The 20,950-nt window shown below is 43.5% G+C and overlaps 1 protein-coding gene across 2 annotated transcripts; it reads left to right on the forward strand.

Annotated features, from left to right (window-relative positions):
* Window positions 1-1,264: 1,264 nt before the first annotated feature.
* Window positions 1,265-20,326, forward strand: LOC114356707 (acyl-CoA oxidase 1). 2 transcript variants are annotated; one of them, XM_028310030.1, is made up of 14 exons: window positions 1,265-1,690; window positions 2,105-2,264; window positions 2,904-3,072; window positions 3,733-3,856; window positions 5,712-5,956; window positions 8,241-8,401; window positions 8,840-8,947; window positions 9,260-9,314; window positions 10,668-10,858; window positions 15,553-15,705; window positions 16,134-16,239; window positions 16,481-16,633; window positions 18,228-18,344; window positions 19,875-20,326. In XM_028310030.1, exons 1-14 carry the CDS (start codon window positions 1,564-1,566, stop codon window positions 20,016-20,018), a joined length of 2,013 nt encoding a protein of 670 aa, XP_028165831.1. In that variant the 5' UTR covers window positions 1,265-1,563; the 3' UTR covers window positions 20,019-20,326. The 2 variants fall into 2 exon arrangements, with proteins under 2 accessions (XP_028165831.1, XP_028165840.1); XM_028310039.1 differs by lacking the exon at window positions 9,260-9,314 and having other exon boundaries at window positions 8,840-9,002.
* Window positions 20,327-20,950: the final 624 nt, after the last annotated feature.

A 20,950-nucleotide genomic window follows, 5' to 3' on the forward strand; every position in this document is an offset into this window, starting at 1 on the left:
AGCAGAAATAACAGGAGTGGAACTGACAGGCAATCCCCTCTAGCAATGTAAGTAGACCAGTGGTTCACTCAGTTTATAAAAACTAGTTGCAGCGCCACCAATGACATATTCCAAATGTCACTATTGAAGAGTAACGTGCTGCGATAAAAATGGTGAATTGCAGTGTTTTTAATTGTAAGAAGAGATCTGAAACATCAAATCTTGAAAAGGACAACATTACATTCCATCGGTAAATATTATTTTATTTATTTCACATTAATTAATACACTAAATTTGCAAAAAACTAAATTTCTAGAAGTGTTGCCACTGGAATGACTGGAAAGCAAAAATTCCTAATTGTGTAATATTTTAAGGATAGTGTACTTATAACAATATAATCGAAATTCTATGCAAACAATTTGATACTGCCAATAGGTGTTCTCTTTTATGATATTTGTTAGTATTAATACATTAAGGGTCATCACGCCCTGATCAGCTGTATTTATTGTGATTCTACGATCTGATATTCGCACACTCTGTAGTCAGGAATGGACGAGCTGTGATAATGAGAAATTGAATGTTTACAGATGGACAAACCCTGGACTAAGCGCACGAGGCCGTGCGATAGTCAGGCTGGCCGTGTCGGCGCCGGACTCAGATGCTGCAAATGATTATTGATGATTAATAGTACCAATCTTAATATTATGTTATCTGTATAAATCTGTAGAGCGGAAGGTTTGTGATTCCTAAACGTAACACCCGACTGATGCGCAGAAAAAGATAACTGTCATTCAGTTGTGTCATGTCAAGTGTGAGCAGGCGGCTGCGAGGTTATCTAGGAGAGCGTGTTGAGTTTGGTGGAACGTTAAATTGTAGGAAAAGTGATTGTCGACCATCCAAGATATTATCTCCTTGCCCGTTAACTCACGCCAATGGAGATTCCACCCCTAGAGTTCCTTCTGATAGAGACCCAGTGCCTTTAAATATTATTATGGGTCGCTCAACCGGCTCAACTAAAGTGGAGGCAAATAAACACGAGCTCAAACTGATGGAATATTTTAAAACAAAACATAAACAAACAATACAGATACAAATGTTTGCTTGTGTTGAAGACCTCAATCTCGTTGAGCGACCTATACAATAAATATGAAGTACAAACTGGAACTGGAACTGAATGTGATTCCTTTGCCATCATTTCTCACAAAAGGAAAGAAAAAAATGTTCTTCAGTTTGACAGCAGTTGTCAACCTCAACAATTGTCATCATATGTCAACAATCAGCTGTCCAATGACACTTATGAATTTAAAAAAATAATTAAATTATATATTTGTGTTCTCTAGGTATAGGTATAAAAACTAGCGATATCTTCAATCCAAGTTGTATCATAAAAACTTTCCGCTCGCTACAAAAAGTTTGGTCATTGACTGCAACACATCAGAAGTTGCTTCTCTTCAAAATTGTAGCTTTGCGCTACTTTGCGTGATTTCTTTTGTACACGTCACAGCGGGGCAATGAACTAGTTTTGTATTTAATTTGCCAGTCGCGCTGCCCCTTCTGTGTTGATAGGAGGCGTAAACTATCGATATGGCACCAGTAAATAAAGTTAACGCCGATCTCCAAAAAGAGAGAGATCAGTGCTCGTTCAATATCACTGAGCTAACTAATTTGATCGATGGAGGCGCTGACAAAACCGAAGAACGCAAAAAGCGAGGTAACATCTTTGTTCTATTAAGAACTACAATTAGTCAATACCGTACATTTAAGTAAGCAGAGGTTAAAGATCAACATCTTATTATCTCAAAACTTGAAATGTTTACAACAAGCTCATAATTGCCCTTCTGTTCTAAATTTAAAGGTTGTTCTTGCACTTTCTATACCAAATAAAATAATAAAATTGTTTTTATAGCACTTACATACATGTTAAGTATGATGAAACTCTTGGAGAGAACTATTACCTGTACTTCTATACAATTTTTATTCACCTTTAATTATCATAGAGATGGTGGGCTATTGGTTATTACAGCATTTAGATGGCAATAGGAACAAAGTTATTACAGTATCTATGAATATTGCCAAAAATGTAACTGTTTGATTTATCATCAAATAAAATTAATTATTGTTTCAGAGGATATGGTCCTAAAAGAAGGAATTCATGAAGAAGAAGTACCTGCAGAGTATCTCAGCCACAAGGAAAGTTATCAATTAGCTGTGAAGAAAGCATGTCTGCTCTTCAAGATGATCAGGAGACTTCAGGAGGAAGAAAACACAGGAATGGAAAACTATATGTATGTTTTACAATTACATTGTTTTTATTTTGTACAATACTTGGAAAAAACCTGTTTTGGAGGTGACCGATGACAAGTACTGGATGTGTTTGTTTTTAGATGAGCAAACAGCAGTGATTTTGATCCTTAGAGCCAAAGCACATGATGCGTTGCGGTGGCGGTGCGATGCTGCGTCGTCTTACATAAAAATCTCGGCGTTGCAGCGCTGCGCCGCGCGATACGGCGAAATCTTTGGCTCTTAATTATCAAATCTTGAACAACAGTTAGAATTAAATTATCAATTAATATGGCTATAATATGGCCAAGCTCTATTAGAGTGGATGTTAAGTACCCGATACCTACATGTTGCAAAAAATGTCACAAACTATGTAACTGCAATAAATACATATTTATGGATGTCATGTCTTGTTAAATGTACAACAAATATACTTATTTTAATTTTAAAATCTTGTGAAGAAAATATTTACATTTTAACTTATTGGAATGGTAAATATATCTAGCTACGTAATTAAATAATAATTAACACTATCAGCATAATTATATTATTCTTCAAATCTTGAATTTATGCTTATTTTGTTATCTAACATATTTGTGATTGTCACAAACAAGTGTATGATTATGTTTCTATTTTTCAAATAGGGCAGTGCTAGGAGGCACCCTTGGGTCGGCGATCCTCCGTGATGGGTCTCCTCTCACGCTGCATTACGTCATGTTCATCCCAACCCTCATGGGTCAAGCCACAGTAGAGCAGCAGGCGTACTGGATCGGAAGAGCATTCAACCTTGACATCGTTGGCACTTATGCTCAGGTAGGTTATGTAAACAAGCCAATTATGATTGCAAATTTCGATAATTTGTGAAGTAAATACATGCAATGATTCTCTCTGATATAAATTAGCGCGCCTTTTTCTCATCTTAAATAAGTAACTATCTACTTTTAGACTAGACGCAAACCACCGACTTTTAGTTGGCCGATAGATGGGTCGGGCTGTTGATCAGTATGAACATCTATGGAAGTGCGCAAACGATATCGATGTGGAATCGGCCGATTCTTCATACAAATTAAATCGGGCCTAACTTTCGGCCAAGTAAAAGTCGGTGGTCTGCGTCTAGGCTTAAAAACTCGAAGTTCATTGCCTGCCAAATTCCTAAAACAATATACTAAATGAGTAAAATAACATCACTTACTGTACAAATCTTGCTGAACTTTAAACAGGTGAAAATACGTTTACGTTTCAATGATTCGATCGGCGCGGCGGTCGTCGATCATTTATTTTTTATTTATTTATTCAGTCTTTATTACACATGCAGAAATACATAAAGTACATATGAGAGACTTATTGCCAGGAAAAATTATCTACCAATCAACCACAGACCAAGCAGATATGCCTGAGGTTTCTTAAACTAGAAAACGCAGTCTAAAATAAACAATAATAGGTACTGAACTACAACAAAGCATTTTGTTTTAGACGGAACTGGGCCACGGGACATTCGTGCGCGGTCTGGAGACGACAGCCACTTATGACCCGACCACTAAAGAGTTCGTGCTACACAGCCCCACTCTGACGTCATATAAGTGGTGGCCCGGCGGACGTGAGTATACCTTCATACGTGTCCCAACATTCAACGATAAGCCGGCGCCGTAGGGTGGACATGGTCATGACTACTTTAGGAATAATAAGAAAAAAAATTAAGATAGATGAAGAAGTAGTCATGACCATGTCAAATCTACGGCGCCTGCTTATCGCTGAATTTTGGGACATGACATGATGTATAATATGGAATTTACGATATTATTTATGTCGCCTCATGATTTCGGTCTCTCACATACAGTTAGTATAAAAGTTATCGCACGTCCGGCAATCAAACATATTACAGTCGTAAACCAAAACAGAACTAAAAATAAGTCTTTATTTTTTACTGCTTTTGGAAAGTATGAATTTTCTTAGCTTGCAGTTACGAAGTGATGGATTTCTCATACAAACATTGAAATCTTTACTATAAGATAGGTTCGCTGTTAAGAAAACTTTTTCAGCACTATGTAATAACAGAGAAAACAACGACTGTGTTCTCCAAGTTATTCATAAAGATCTGGACCCTTGATTCTATTTTTAGACCCCCAATGCGTAAAAAGTACCAACAAATCATCGTGTTTATTTACTGTAACTTTTGTAGGAAGTCAGTATCAATGTATTTAGAATTAGTTGTTTAAAACTTGACACACAGGCTCAGTTTTGTACAATCATTACCTAAGTATTTAATTGTATATCATAAATAAATTGGGGAAATTATGTTAAACATATTCTCATAATTTATACAGACAGAGTTCAACTTCCCAAGTGGCCTTGTCGATCACGAATCAGTTTATGTATGTATTATGACATCATTATTCTGTCTATGCTTGACACTCAGTTTAAAGTAACCCATGCCATATTCAAATACTAGCTTTCCGCCCGCGGCTTCGCCTGCGTGGAATTTTGTCTGTCACAGACAAACTTATACACAGATAAAAACTATCCTATGTCCTTTCCCGGGACTCAATCTTTCTCTATGGCAAATTTCATCAAAGTCGGTTCGGTGGTTTAGACATGAAAGCGAGACATTTATAATATTAGTATAGATTAAATGCCTAGCTAACACAACATTAAAAACGCGGCCTGTTAACCGTGGAAACTTACACAGGGGAAAAAGACACATTTTTTGACAAAAAATCAGATTTTCAATGCTCTGTTGCTACGCAAAAATAAAGACTAAAATCTAAGCCGGAACTTTCTTATAAAACCTAATAAATCAGTATACTTACCAAACAAAATAAATTATAACTAGATGATAAAATATCCATTAATCAATGATTAAACAAATTGTAATGAGATTAACTTATCTCGTAATTAATATCACAAATCTACCTAACTACAAATTGTTAAATCTATTGAAAACTCAAATTATATACCTAACTCTAACGGGCTATGTCGGTTACCCTTACGGAAAATTGAAATCTCCCGTAAGGGTAACCCGTTGAATCGTCGAATTGATTGGCACAAGAAGCTTTTAGAACTAATGGCCGTTGGGCCAGAAAAGTTCTCGAGTGGCGACCACGGATCAGAAAACGCAATGTTTGGTAGGCCTCCCACTCGGTGAACCGACAACCTGGTGAAGGTCGTCGAAGCACCTGAATGCGAGCAGCGTAGGAATGATCGTTGTAGAAATTTTTCGAAAAAGCCTTTGTCAAGGGGTTGGCTGATATAATGCTAGGTATAGCAAAGCCAAAAGCTACCAACCATGCGATGTGGAGTCATGGAGGAGGCCTATGTCCAGCAGTGAACGTCCTGTGGCTGAAATGATGATGATGATGATGAAAGCAAAGCCTACTAGCATAATTGATCCATAGAGTTAAAACTCTCAGCATATTGTAGACAGCTGACTTTAAAATACCTTCTGTATTCCACAGTGGCCCACACCGCCAACTATTGCATCGTCATGGCCCAACTATACACCAAAGGGAAGTGCCACGGCATCCATCCTTTCATCGTACAGCTCCGCGACGAAGAAACCCACATGCCAATGCCTGGCATCAAAGTTGGCGAGATTGGCGCCAAACTTGGCATGAATGGCACCAACAACGGCTTCCTTGGCTTCGAACAAGTGAGGATACCAAGGGATCACATGCTGATGAAGAACTCTAAAGTACTTGAGGTAAGAATTAACATCTAGCGTCGCATTTTTACGGAACTAGACTCAATATTATTTTTGTTTCCAGCCAATATTTATTAACCTAATTGCTAATGGAAAAAGACCTTTTCTTCCCTTTATCTACAGTTATTTAAAGTAGAGATGAAACGGATAGTTGTTTGGCCGGATACCGGATACCGGATATCCGGCGAGCTGCTAGGCCGGATAGCCGGATATCCGGCGGCCGGATAGTTGTCCCATTGTCATGTTGCATGTCGTAACGAGTTTAGCGCTGCACAGGTGCTTCGAACGCGATCAGTAGGTCTAGTAGACTAGACAAGTCACACTTTTCGAAAATCGAATTCGTTCGAATAGAATGTCAGATTTTGCCACTCGTCTAAGGGGCAGATCAATTCGGGCGATTTCGGTTGCCATCGTGAGTATGTGATTGAATAGCGAAAATTCAATAAGTACACTTGCTGCGTAATCTGAATGAACTGCATTATACAGGGTGACTTTGAAATCGTTGGCATTCTTTTTAAAATAAGACTACTCATGATTCCCCAAATATGAGTCATATCAAATGAATTAAAATTTCAATATTTGAAATCTTGTACAGACGACAGAACATCAATCTTCATATTGTGGCATCTTATTTCAATGTATTAAGTGTTATTTTGCAACAAATATATAGGATGATGTGCTGTACAATAGTTTTAAACTCTTTTTTAGAGCACACTAATACAAAGACATAGTTAAATTAATGACAAAAAATCTCATTGGAGTTGTCTCATACACTCAGCGGCACGGAATTTGGCCCAAGCCTAAACTGCCTTCTCCCGCTGCGGACGGCCTCGACTTCTTAGTAACACTATTTGAGCAACTTGAGCTGGAGTAACGGGGATTATTCTTAAATTATGGAGACGAGAATAACCCTAAGATTAATTTAAAAACAAGAAACAAAACGCCCAACCCTTAAAACATTTAATATCGAATTTAAACTTTACCCGTACTCTTTGCGCTACAACAACGAAATGCGTTTCTAGAGTCACAAAAGTTAAACAGAAGCATTTTTTTATGAATCTAGCCTCTTAAATTAACAAAAACAAATGTTCTGTTAACATGTCACACGATACTTAGGCATACAACACCTATTTGGCCTCATATCTGGTTGTTTAGGCTTGGGCCAAATTCCGTGCCGCTGAGTGTATTTGGGGAATGCACCATGTATCATGAGTAGTCTTATATTAAAAGGATGCCAACGATTTCAAAGTCACCCTGTATGTCATCGGACCATCAGTGAAAAAAAAGATCGCCTGTTTTATTTGGCAATATTTCGACATTAAAAAACTAAAAACTCATTAAAACTCATTTATTTCTGCAAATAGGCTTAAAAAAGCACTTTTACACGTCCCAGTATTAACCCTACCACTGCTTCAGGACAATAAATGGGAATTAAAATATATTTACTATTTATGTATTCGTCATTAGAGTGAATAGCCCAGAAAAGAAATTAGTTTTTTGAAAGGCCTTAATATGGCTTTTTTGTAACTTTTTGGACTTTAGATAAAAACCGTCATTATTATAAGCCACTTTATTGATATTTGACTCAAAGATTAATGTGTTTCATTTTATTATAGGAATTTTCGTAGTTTTTTTAATATCCGGTATCCGGCCGGATAGTGAGCTACTATCCGGTATCCGGCCGGATAGTAAATTTAGGCCGGATATCCGGCCTACCGGATAGTTGCCGGATATCCGTTTCATCTCTAATTTAAAGTAAACAAATATTTGTATTTATTTTCGTTTTAAATCAATTTATCTCTAATAACTGCGTTATTTGCCTACGTTAATTACATAAATTACGCATGAAATTGTCTACAATTTCTTTATCATTTCGTAAATGACATTCGCTTATCAATATGGGACGAAAATAACAATAACTCACACAAATCACGTACATTAACCTCAATAATACGAATAAGGGTTTAAATAATTTAATAATGGCGCAATTATTTTGGGTTCGCTCACGAAATTGACAATTTGTACGAGTATAGAGATTTTTAACATCATCATCAAAATAATTTTGAAAGGTTCATCAGAAAATGGATCCTCCTTATCGACAAACTGATTTTCAAGATCTAATTGTAGTTAATCCATCAAATTAAAAGTTAGTAGCGGCCCTTGAGTAACGATAGAAAACATATTTCTAATTATTTTTTCAAACAGTCGCAGACGTCAAGCTACGTACTCATGTACTGCTAGATAAATATTGCGTTTGAGTCCTCCATTATGTATTTTTCTACAGGACGGCACATACGTGAACGCACCGAGCTCCAAGCTCACATACGGCACGATGATGTTCGTGCGAGTGGTGATAGTACAAGACATGTGCACGTACATGGCCAAAGCTGTCACCATCGCCACACGGTACTCAGCCGTGCGTAGGCAGTCGCAGCCGAAGCCCAAGTGAGTATAAGAGCGAATGATTGTGTCAGAGTTAGTAATCAGGGACTATTCGAACCTCTCTTCCCCACCGCTGCCATTCCTGTGTAACCAGGATCTACAGCCTGACCGCCAATACAAACCCAACCAGTGGGAAAGTGAAACTGTCATTGACCCGTAACAAAATTAATCAGAAGAACATAGGAGGAGTGCGAAGTTAAGATTCGACTTCCCAGAGTGAGTGATCAGTGACGGCTTTAGCCCAAGTGAGTATGATGATAGATCGAGCGAGTGTGATAGTGCCGAGTAAGAGTAATAGGTCAAATGAGTGAGATTACCCGACTGAGCATTAACCACGAGACACGATACTTGCTCGTGGTCGCCTTATTACATAGTTCGCAGTACATATTATGACTAATTTGAATGAATTTTATCTCTTACTCTCACCTTTTACTCACCCAGCGAACCAGAACCCCAAATCCTGGACTACGTGACGCAGCAGCATAAACTACTGGCAGGCATCGCGTCGGTGCACGCGTTCCGTCTGAGCGCGCAGTGGCTGTGGGCCATGTACAACAACGTCACCGCCGAGCTGGACGCCGGCGACCTGGAGCGGCTGCCCGAGGTGAGTGTGTCCCTCATGTGTCACCTGAGCCCCGCCCTGGACGCGTGACGTCATCGCGTCGGGCACGCGTGCCGGCTGAGCGCGCAGTGGCTGTGTGCCATGTACAACAACGTCACCGCCGAGCTGGACGCCGGCGACCTGGAGCGGCTGCCCGAGGTGAGTGTGTCCCTCATGTGTCACCTGAGCCCCGCCCTGGACGCGTGACGTCATCGCGTCGGGCACGCGTGCCGGCTGAGCGCGCAGTGGCTGTGGGCCATGTACAACAACGTCACCGCCGAGCTGGACGCCGGCGACCTGGAGCGGCTGCCCGAGGTGAGTGTGTCCCTCATGTGTCAGAAAAAGTTTCTTAGATTTTTAAACTTCAAACACCGGATAATGGGCACGACTTACGAGGCTGACTGTAAGCATCATCATCTACTTCCATTAAAACTGCGAAGAGAAGTCGCTGATCTTACCTTCCTCCATAACCTAATTAATGGTAAAATAGACTGCAGTGAGCTTCTTTCGCGAATCAAGTTACAGGTGCCAACTCGTGCCAATGTCAGGAGAAATTATCTTAGACTTCACGTTGATGCATGTACCACTAATTATGGACGCAATTCCTTCTTTAACAGAGTTTTCAAAACTTTTAACAGCAATTATTATGAAAATGTTGACCTTTTTCATATTGTGAGACCAAACTACTTCAAAAATCAAAGTAATAAGGAATTCTTTGGCGACACTACTTAGCACTCTCCCGGTAAAAAGTTGAAGTATCTGTTTACTGCTTAATATTCTGCTATTTTGGTATGGCTTTGGTAGGTATTTTCTGTATTGTTTAAACTTTTTTTATATATTGTAGTTATACTGCATGCTAAATGGTTTTGTTTTGGATTGTATCTTGATATGCTATTTGTGAAAACTATGTAAGGCATTTTTGATCTTAACCGCCTCATCTATTAATAATGCATATATGCTGTTTGTTTTCCATAAAATAAATAAATAAGGATTGCGCACCCCTTTGGTCGATACAGTTTGTTATCAGACAGATTTATAGTGAGGCTAAAAGATCGGTTCGCAGTCTGCCAGCCATAAGGGGCGTAATAAAAATAAACATTGTGGTTGTGGAGTTCACTCACTTCTCTAACTTTGACCATTTTCGTAGCTTCATATCAAACAAACTCAAACACAACACTAACACACACACACACACATAATTTGTTCATATATCACAATATTTATGATTCATAATCTTTAAAAAACCACAATAATAGTCACCTGATAAGGAATTGGAGCTGTATATTTAATGTAAAAATGTAATCAGTAATGCTCACTCAACACAACTACTGCGACACAGGCCTGCGAGCCTAGTGCAGAAGCTGTGGTTTATTACATCACAGGAAATGATATTTGTGAATAAAGATTATTTATTTGCCGTTTGGTGTAGTGGTTCGAAACGGACTACTATTCCGGAGGTAGCGGGTTCGATTCCCGCACAGTACAAACATTTGTGTGCATGAACATATTTGTTTGTATTGGACTGAGTGTTTTCTAAGTATAATATGCATGTATTTACAAAAAAAAAATTCAGTATGTTTATATCCGTTGTCTAGTACCCATAGGAGTTTGGGACTAGAAGCGCAGTGTAAAATGTCCAAGGATATTTATTTATTTATTTATCCCCAGCTGCACGCCCTAGCGTGCTGCCTCAAGGCCGTCAGCACGGCGGAGGCGGCCGCGTGCGTGGAGCGCTGCCGGCTCGCGTGCGGCGGGCACGGCTACATGCTGTCGTCCAGCCTGCCGCTCATGTACGGGCTCGTGACCGCCGCCTGCACCTACGAGGGCGAGAACACGGTGCTGCTGCTGCAGACCGCCAGGTTTGTCATTTACCCTCGATGTGACCGCAGTTAACCCTCAATGTGACTCCAGTTAACCCTCAAGTAACCCCAGATAACACGCATGTAACCCCAGTTAAGCCTCAAAGTTACCCGCCCTAGCGTGCTGCCTCAAAGCCGTCAGTACGGCCGAAGCGGCTACTTGCGTGAAGCAAGCATGATGCTTCAAGACTATCAGATGGCCAGATGCGTCATCTACCCTCAATGTAACTAAAGTTACATGCCCTAGCATGCCGCTTGAAGGCTATCAGACGGCCCGGTGCGTCATCAACCCTCAATGTAACCCAAGTTACACGCCCTAGCATACTGCCTCAAGGCCGTCAGCACGGCCGAAGCGGCCGCTTGCGTTACACGTCCTACCATACCTCCTATGTTCTTCTGATTAATTTCGTTGCCGGTCCAATGACAGTTTAACTTCCCCCCGGGACAAACGACCTTCATTGGTTGGGTTAGGTCAAGCTGTAGATCCTGGCTACACAGGAGTTGCAGCGGTGGGAACGAGAGGTGGGAATAGTCCCCTCCTAGCATACTGCCTTAAGGCAGCCAGCACGGCGGAGGCGGCCGCGTGCGTGGAGCGCTGCCGGCTCGCGTGCGGCGGGCACGGCTACATGCTGTCGTCCAGCCTGCCGCTCATGTACGGGCTCGTGACCGCCGCCTGCACCTACGAGGGCGAGAATACGGTGCTGCTGCTGCAGACCGCCAGGTTTGTCATTTACCCTCGATGTTACCGCAGTTAACCCTCAATGTGACTCCAGTTAACCCTCAATGTAACCCCAGTTAACACGCAATGTAACCCCAGTTAAGCCTCAAAGTTACCCGCCTTCGCGTGCTGCCTCAAAGCCGTCAGTACGGCCGAAGCGGCCGCTTGCGTGGAGCGAGCATGCCGCTTCAAGGCTATCAGACGGCCAGGTGCGTCATCAAGCCTCAGTGTAACTAAAGTTACATGCCCTAGCATGCCGCTTGAAGGCTATTAGACGGCCCGGTGCGTCTTCAACCCGCGATGTAACCCAAGTTACACGCCCTAGCATACTGTCTCAAGGCCGTGAGCACGGCAGAAGCGGCCGCTTGCGTTACACGTCCTAGCATACTCCTCCTATGTTCTTCTGATTAATTTCGTTGCGGGTCCAATGACAGTTAAACTTCCCGGGACAAACGACCTTCATTGGTTGGGTTAGGTCAAGCTGTAGATCCTGGCTACACAGGAGTTGCAGCGGTGGGAACGAGAGCTGGGAGTAGTCCCGTTTAGCATACTGTCTTAAGGCAGTCAGCACGGCGGAGGCGGGCGCGTGCGTGGAGCGCTGCCGGCTCGCGTGCGGCGGGCACGGCTACATGCTGTCGTCCAGCCTGCCGCTCATGTACGGGCTCGTGACCGCCGCCTGCACCTACGAGGGCGAGAATACGGTGCTGCTGCTGCAGACGGCCAGGTTTGTCATTTACCCTCGATGTGACCGCAGTTAACCCTCAATGTGACTCCAGTTAACCCTCAATGTAACCCCAGATAACACGCAATGTAACCCCAGTTAAGCCTCAAAGTTACCCGCCTTCGCGTGCTGCCTCAAAGTCGTCAGTACGGCCGAAGCGGCCACTTGCGTGGAGCAAGCATGATGCTTCAAGACGATCAGATGGCCAGATGCGTCATCTACCCTCAATGTAACTAAAGTTACATGCCCTAGCATGCCGCATAAAGGCTGTCAGTCGCCAGTTGCGTCATCAAACCGCGATGTAACCCAAGTTACACGCCCTAGCATACTGCCTCAAGGCTGTCAGCACGGCAGAAGCGGCCGCTTGCGTTACACGTCCTAGCATACTCCTCCTATGTTCTTCTGATTAATTTCGTTGCGGGTCCAATGACAGTTAAACTTCCCCCCGGGACAAACTTGACCTTCATTGGTTGGTTTTTTTATGGTAGTCAAGCTTAGATCCTGGCTACACAGGAGTTGCAGCGGTGGGAACGAGAGGTGGGAATAGTCGCGTCCTAGCATACTGCCTCAAGGCTGTCAGCACGGCGGAGGCGGCCGCGTGCGTGGAGCGCTGCCGGCTCGCGTGCGGCGGGCACGGCTACATGCTGTCGTCCAGCCTGCCGCTCATGTACGGGCTCGTGACCGCCGCCTGCACCTACGAGGGCGAGAACACTGTGCTGCTGCTGCAGACGGCCAGGTTTGTCATTTACCCTCGATGTGACCGCAGTTAACCCTCAATGTGACTCCAGTTAACCCTCAATGTAACTCCAGATAACACGCAATGTAACCCCAGTTAAGCCTCAAAGTTACCCGCCTTCGCGTGCTGCCTCAAAGCCGTCAGTACGGCCGAAGCGGCCACTTGCGTGGAGCAAGCATGATGCTTCAAGACTATCAGATGACCAGATGCGTCATCTACCCTCAGTGTAACTAAAGTTACATGCCCTAGCATGCCGCTTGAAGGCTATTAGACGGCCCGGTGCGTCATCACCATCAACCCTCGGTGTGACCCCAGTTACACGCCCTAGCCTGCTGCCTCAAGGCTGTTAGCACGGCCGAAGCGGCCGCTTGCGTTACACGTCCTAGCATACTCATATGCTCTTCTGATTAATTTCGTTGCGGGTCCAATGACAGTTTAACCTTCCCCCGGGACAAACTTGACCTTCACTGGTTGGGTTATTGGCGGTCAAGCTGTAGATCCTGGCTACACAGGAGTCGCAGTGGTGGGAACGAGAGGTGGGAATAGTCCCGTCCTAGCATACTGCCTCAAGGCAGTCAGCACGGCGGAGGCGGCCGCGTGCGTGGAGCGCTGCCGGCTCGCGTGCGGCGGGCACGGCTACATGCTGTCGTCCAGCCTGCCGCTCATGTACGGGCTCGTGACCGCCGCCTGCACCTACGAGGGCGAGAACACCGTGCTGCTGCTGCAGACCGCCAGGTTTGTCTTCAACAGAGATGTGACCCCAGTTAACCCTCGATGGACCCCAGTTAACCCTCGACGTGACCCCAGTTAACCCTCAATGTCACCCAAGTTACCCGCCCTAGCGTGCCGCCCCTTGCGTGGAGCGAGCATGCCGCTTCAAGGCTATCAGACGACCAGGTGCGTCATCAACCCTCGATGGGACCCCAGTTAACCCTCAAAGTTACTCGCCCTAGCGTGCCGCCTCCAAGCCGTCAGCACGGCTGAAGCGGCCGCTTACGTGGAGCGAGCATGCCGCTTCAAGGATATCAGACGGCCCGGTGCGTCATCAACCCTCAATGTAACTAAAGTTACATGCCCTAGCATGCCGCTGAAAGGCTGTCTGACGCCAGGTGCGTCATCAACCCTCGATGTAACCCAAGTTACACGCCCTAGCATACTGCCTCAAGACTGTCAGCACGGCAGAAGCGGCCGCTTGCGTTACACGTCCTAGCATACCTCCTATGTTCCCCCCGGGACAAACTTGACCTTCATTGGTTGGGTTTTTTATGGCGGACAAGCTTAGATCCTGGCTACACAGGAGTTGCAGCGGTGGGAACGAGAGGTGGGAATAGTCCCGTCCTAGCATACTGCCTCAAAGCAGTCAGCACGGCGGAGGCGGCCGCGTGCGTGGAGCGCTGCCGGCTCGCGTGCGGCGGGCACGGCTACATGCTGTCGTCCAGCCTGCCGCTCATGTACGGGCTCGTGACCGCCGCCTGCACCTACGAGGGCGAGAACACCGTGCTGCTGCTGCAGACCGCCAGGTTTGTCTTCAACAGAGATGTGACCCCAGTTGTGTTCTAGCTGTGACCCCAGTTACACACCCTCGCTTGTTTCCTCAAGGCCGACAGCACGGGCGAAGCGGCCGCTTGCGTGGAGCGAGCATGCCGCTTCAAAGCTATCAGACGGCCAGGTGCGTCATCAACACGCCTCTGTGGTCTAGTGGTAAGCCACCTGCTTCAGACGCAGAGGTCCCGGGTTCGATTCCCAGTGGGGTCAGATTTTTTCTGTTCGGTTTGGTTGGCGGTAGGGCTTGTTCTAAGTCCGCCTGGCTAGCTACCACCATCTTACCTAAGTCTGTCGCTATAACAACAATGTTAACAGCATTGCTGTGTTCCGGCAGTTAGAGGTAAGATAACCAGTTCCTCAGTGGTTGAGGATTCCGGGTGAGATACTACAAGCCAAGAGCTTCCTCGTTGTGGATAAAAAAGAAACACCCGTTGTTCCAGCCAAATGACGACCACTGCTGGAGAATAGCCTCTCCCAAGTATTTCCAAAACAACTGGTCCTGCGCTGCCCGCATCCAGGCTCTTCCCAAGACCTTCACCTAGTGTTGGGCCTGTCCACGCTACATCTTCCGGCCCGTGGTCACCACTCGAGAAATTTTCTGCCCCAACGTCCATAATCTTTACCAACTATGTGCCCCACCCACTGCTACTTGATTTTAGCAATTCTGCGAGCTATATCGGACATTTTGGTTCTCCTGCGGATCTCCTCATTTCTGATTCGATCACACAGGGAAACTCCGAGCATAGCACGCTCCATCGCCCTTTGGGTGACCTTAAGCCTTCTTATGAGGTCCATAGTAAGCAACCACGTCTCAAATCCGTATACCATCACTGGCAACACACTGGTCAAAGACTCTCAGCTAATTCAATACAATAGCCGCGCACCTAAAATTTTTGGAGTGGCATTCTTGATGTCGACCACTAATCATCAATTTTGACGTCATTGGTTCATCTTACCGACTTTATTTGTTTCAGGTACCTAGTAAAGGCGTGGCAGCAAGCTGTAGGCGGCAACTCGCTGACGCCGACGGTAGCTTACTTGGCCGAGGCGGCCGTGGGGCGCCGCCACCCGCCGTGGGACAACTCTATTGAAGGCATTATACAGGGCTTCCAGCGCGTCTCTGCCAGGTCAGTGACTTATTGGGTTCTTTTTAGACTTTATTGCGGCCAAACTGTGCTGTGAAAGTCCTGTTTAAAATTACTTTTTGTTTAAAAAATCGAAACACTTATATTTCACAAGTAGCAATTTTGTATCATATCAATGGTTGTGTTGTTGACTTGTTGTACTCGTAACTGTACAACCGACTGTAAAATGACCGGTGGAAATCTTCGAAAAATCATCATGGCGCAGTTACACTACGCGAAAATGATCGAACACAATCGCGAACACGCGCAAAATGCATATCGAAACGTGCGAACTGCGTGTTTATTATCAACATCGCGCATAGTGTAACTGCCCCATCAAAGAATGTTTAAAAGAATTAAAGACGATCATAAGTAGACTAACACTTATAGAAACTTTTATCCTATACTTATTGGCAAAATTTTTATTACAGTAAAATAAGCCTGTGCGTGGCGAACATCGAAAAACGACAGAAGACCGGCATGTCTTACGAAGACGCATGGAACATGACGTCAGTCCAGCTTACTTCTGCTTCAGAGGTACCTACCTAACAACATTCTTTTGTTTATGGCTATATGACTTGGGTTTTGGGAATTGGCCATGTCACTTGTGTAACTTTGATAAAGTTGGTATTGAATGTTGCCAATACAGTTTGTTGCTGTTGCATCCTTTTGGTCCTCAACCTCAAGGATTCCTGAATAGATTAATCTTCAATTTTAATACGATAAATATATTTTTTTCTTTTTTAAACTTAACACGTTAACCCAATTTATTATCCAGGCTCATTGCCGCGCGATCCTGCTATCTTGCTACTTGGAAGAAACCGTGAAGTCAGTGCAGGGCGCTAGCAGCGCACTGCGTGACGTCATGATGCGACTCGTGGAGCTCTACACCCTGTACTGGGCCCTGCAGTGCGTCGGCGACTTGTTAAGGGTAAGTGAACCTCAAGCCAGGAACTTTAAGAACTAGTTTTATAAATAACAAATGCGTGTCGGACTCACGCACAAAGGGTTCCGTACCATTGATTTATGAATTATTATTTTTTTTAATTTAATTTATTTGTATGAAAGATTACGCGGTAATAAGCGGTTTACGATTTACGAGGTATTAAAAAAAACTACTTATGTATTAGATCTCGTTAAAAATAATTTTCGTTGGTAGTTTTATAGTATGTATAGCCTGACCAGGAACATAAAAACCCTGGCATAGAGGCGCTTCAATTGCATTTGATAGTGCAACACTGAGTACAGTCGTACCTGTGTTAAATTAATAGGCTAACTTTATGTATCAGGATTCAGGATTACGGGCTAATTTGATATTTTCATAAATTAACGAAAAAATATTATTATAGGTAACCTGGTTTAAATAAATTAAATGAAACCATCAATCGAACTAGTAGGATTTATTTTATTATTCATCAATAATCAAATTCAGAACTTGAATATTCAACTGCAATGTCTGCTCATGAACGCTTCAAACTCGGTACTTCTTTCCCAATTCCATAAAATTCAACTTTTAGAAAGTGACAAAAAACTTTAAAATAGGTAGTTGAAACAAACCACAGCTAATTTTCATAGTGGACTGTACTATACGATAAACATGTCAGTCAATTTGACAACCTTTATTGGAAACATTGTTCAATGAAAATATTGTCCGAACCTTTGGTATTTCTCTTCGACAAATACTTTAACACATTGTGAACCACTTTTCTTTCACGACTATAAAAAGATTTTAGCAATTTCATTCACAAAATCAATTGCGCACATTTAAAATAAAGTTTGTTTACACTTTGACAGCAATAGACTGACATGCAAGGTGACATGTCAATGAAGTTTTTAGTTACTGTTGCCATTAAAAGAAATTAGTACCATTAGTTTTCCGCAACATGGCGAGGGTTTTTATGTTCCTGGTCAGGCTATACATCATATGTTTTTTTTAGATTTTTCATTTTCTTATTTTAGAAGTTAGAGGGGGGGGATCAACTTTTTTCCACTTTGGAAGCGTCTGTCACGCAAACTATTCGGTTTAGAAAAAAATATTTTAGAAACCTCGATATCATTTTTGAAGACCTATCCATAAATACCCCACACGTATGTGTTTGATGAAAAAAAAATTTTCAGTTTCAGTTCTAAATATGGGGAGCCCCTAATATTTATTATAATTTTTTTATTTTCGCATCAAAATCTTAATGCGGTTCACAGAATACATCTACCTGCCAAGTTTCAACAGTATAGCTCTTATAGTTTCGGAAAAAAATGGCTGTGACATACGGACGGACAGACAGACATCACGAATCTATAAGGGTCCCGTTTTTTGCCATTTGGCTACGGAACCCTAAAAAGCGCATTGCCGTGAAATTTTGCGTGACATATCTCACACGTCAAATGAAGTCACAAATCTTCCTTGACTCAAACGAACCGATGTCTTACCATGCCCAATATGCCTATTGCCTATCAAAATAAGTAATCTTGATCTTTTTTTGTTAATCATGTTTTGTGCGCAGCAATAATTTATTTTGTATTTGCAGTTCACATCGATATCTGAGCGCGACATCGAGCAGATGCAGGCGTGGTACGAGCGCCTGCTCACGCAGCTACGGCCCGACGCTGTGGGACTGGTGGACGCTTTCGACCTGCGAGACGAGGTTAGTCCACGCTTCTATTCCCGGCGGGGACAGTAGTGTAGAGCCATGAATAGATGCAGGCATGGTACATTCAACATTAAAAAGTTGGTGTTGGTGACACCAAATGTTGCCAATAAGTTGATATTAACACAACCTTATTCCAATAGCAATAAAGACGTGCTGCGAACTTATTGGCTACTTTAGGTGTGACTATTTGACGCTGTCTGTACGAGCGCCTGCTGACGCAGCTACGGCCCGACGCTGTAGGGTTGGTGGATGCCTTCGACCTGCGAGACGAGGTCAGTCCACGCTTCCATTCCCGGCGGGGACAGTAGTGTAAGGCCATGAACAGATGCAGGCGTGGTACAGTCAGCGTCAAATAGTTGGTGACACCCAATATGACTGATAAGTTGATAACGCAACCTTTTTCCAATAGCAATAAAGACATCTTTTCGTCCAAATTACCTCAATGCCTGAAGACTAGAGTGTATAACCAATGTGTGTTACCAGTGATAACTTATGGCTCGGAAACGTGGCCTCTCACTATAGGCCTTATACAGAAGCTCAAAGTTGCACAGCGTGCTATGGAGAGGGCTATGCTTGGTGTTTCTTTGCGAGATCGAATCAGAAATGAGGAGATCCGTAAACGAACCAAAGTCGCTGACATAGCCCGACGTATTAGCAAGCTGAAGTGGCAATGGGCAGGGCACATAGTACGCAGAACTGACGGCCGATGGGGCAGAAAGGTTCTGGAATGGAGGCCGCGTACCGGAAAACGCAGCGTGGGACGTCCACCTACAAGGTGGACCGACGACATCGTAAAGGTAGCAGGGAAGCGCTGGACGCAGGCCGCTACCAATCGATCAACATGGAAAGCATTGGGGGAGGCCTATGTTCAGCAGTGGACGTCCTGTGGCTGAAATGATGATGATGATGATGAATAAAGACGTGCTGCGAACTTATTGGCTACTTTAGGTGTCACTAACTATTTGACGCTGTCTGTACGAGCGCCTGCTGACGCAGCTACGGCCCGATGCTGTGGGACTGGTGGACGCTTTTGACCTGCGAGACGAGGTTAGACCACGAGTTATGACAAGGCATGTATTTGACCGCAATCCCACCTGGTGTTAAGTGAGATGCAGTCCAAGATGGTACATATCTGCCCTGTAAGTGCCTATTCCCTCACGCTTTGAAAAGGCCCGGATTATAGTGTTCAGGAAAGACAGCAGCATGCAGCGAATTTCAGTCCCTAGCTGTTCGCATTATAAGAGTCATCGAAACGCTTAGTGCGAGCTGGTGGAATGTTGACAATGTAGGGATGGTACGCTAACCTGAAGAAACGGCCATGCATATTTAGCTTACCACGAGGGGTTAAAAAAACAACCGGACAATATGGAATTAATGGGGGAAGCCTATGATCAGCAATGGACCGTCCTGGCTGAAATGACGATGATGATGCTGAATAGTGAGAGAATCAGTCCCATCAATAGAAATACCTAATGGAAATGCCCGAATATTCCTTTGATAGTGCTTTTTTTTTTTTCAAACTAGATCCTGCATTCAACCCTGGGCGCATACGACGGTCGCGTGTACGAGCGGCTGATGGCAGAGGCCATGAGAAGTCCGCTCAACCAGCAACCCGTCGACGAGTCCTTTCACAAGTACCTCAAGCCCTTCATGCAGGGGAAACTGTGAACGGGACTATTGTGTATGAATGAATTGGTATTCAGCATTTTGACCCAAATGTAACGCGCAATAAAGTCGAAAATTCTTTGAAAAGTATAAATAGTGCTGGGGACATGACATTGTATGAATCACTGGTACTTAAAGTAGTTAGAAGCTGGGATAAATCATTACATGTAAGCCTGTGGTGTCTGGTATAAGTGCAATTTTCACAAATGACAAAATAGGTTAAGAGTACTTTAGGGTGGCGGATGTGATATTTAACGTATGTACCTACATTCCTTTGTGATTAAAGTAGGAAACAGTATTATTCTGTTTGACTATGTGAAATTAAAATGGAGATTTCTAATTTAATATATAAAATTTTGTTATAATAAAGTTTTTAATCATTTTAACTTCGTGTTTTATATTGTGTACAATCAATGTACCTTTTTTATGCAGAACAAGGCAGGTATTTGACCACAATCGCACCTGATGTTAAGTGGGATGCAGTCTAGGATGGTACATTGCCTTTAATCCATTTGCGTTAAGAAAATAGTTGGAAGCCGGCAAAACCCTCTGATTTTGCTGATTGGGAGCTCTTGGAGTATGAGTATTCTTTGGTTGGGAGGGGGCAGGAGACTTATAAAATAATTGGTTAAAATCTCAAAACTCACATAACTTCTCTATGGACATGTTAGTGCATCTAAGGCATATTATTTCTGTGTCAGTGTGACGTCCTAATTTTGGAACATCCTGTATAAGCTAAAGCAGTTACCGAAACTAGGCCTCGATTTAAAAAGTATGGAAGCCGAGGTGCTGAATGCAGATGTGCGGGCTCGCGCCACACACACACCGAGGACCTTGGACGATCAATCCCGCGACTACACAAAAAGGCGAAACGATCTTGATCCAAGCCAGTACAGCGAAACGAAATACCAGTAAAAAAGAAAACGTTATGTCAA

This window comes from Ostrinia furnacalis, unplaced genomic scaffold (genome assembly GCF_004193835.3).
Source record: "Ostrinia furnacalis isolate ACB-3 unplaced genomic scaffold, ASM419383v2 OfSCF0216, whole genome shotgun sequence".
Lineage (NCBI taxonomy): Eukaryota > Metazoa > Arthropoda > Insecta > Lepidoptera > Crambidae > Ostrinia > Ostrinia furnacalis.

Bases quoted from the DNA above. Each gene is read 5' to 3' on its own strand.
- LOC114356707 (XM_028310039.1), top strand. From the start codon at position 1,564: ATGGCACCAGTAAATAAAGTTAACGCCGATCTCCAAAAAGAGAGAGAT. The intron at 9,003-10,667 runs GTGAGTGTGTCC...ATTTATCCCCAG, and splicing joins ACCTGGAGCGGCTGCCCGAG to CTGCACGCCCTAGCGTGCTG. The intron at 16,240-16,480 runs GTACCTACCTAA...TTTATTATCCAG, and splicing joins AGCTTACTTCTGCTTCAGAG to GCTCATTGCCGCGCGATCCT.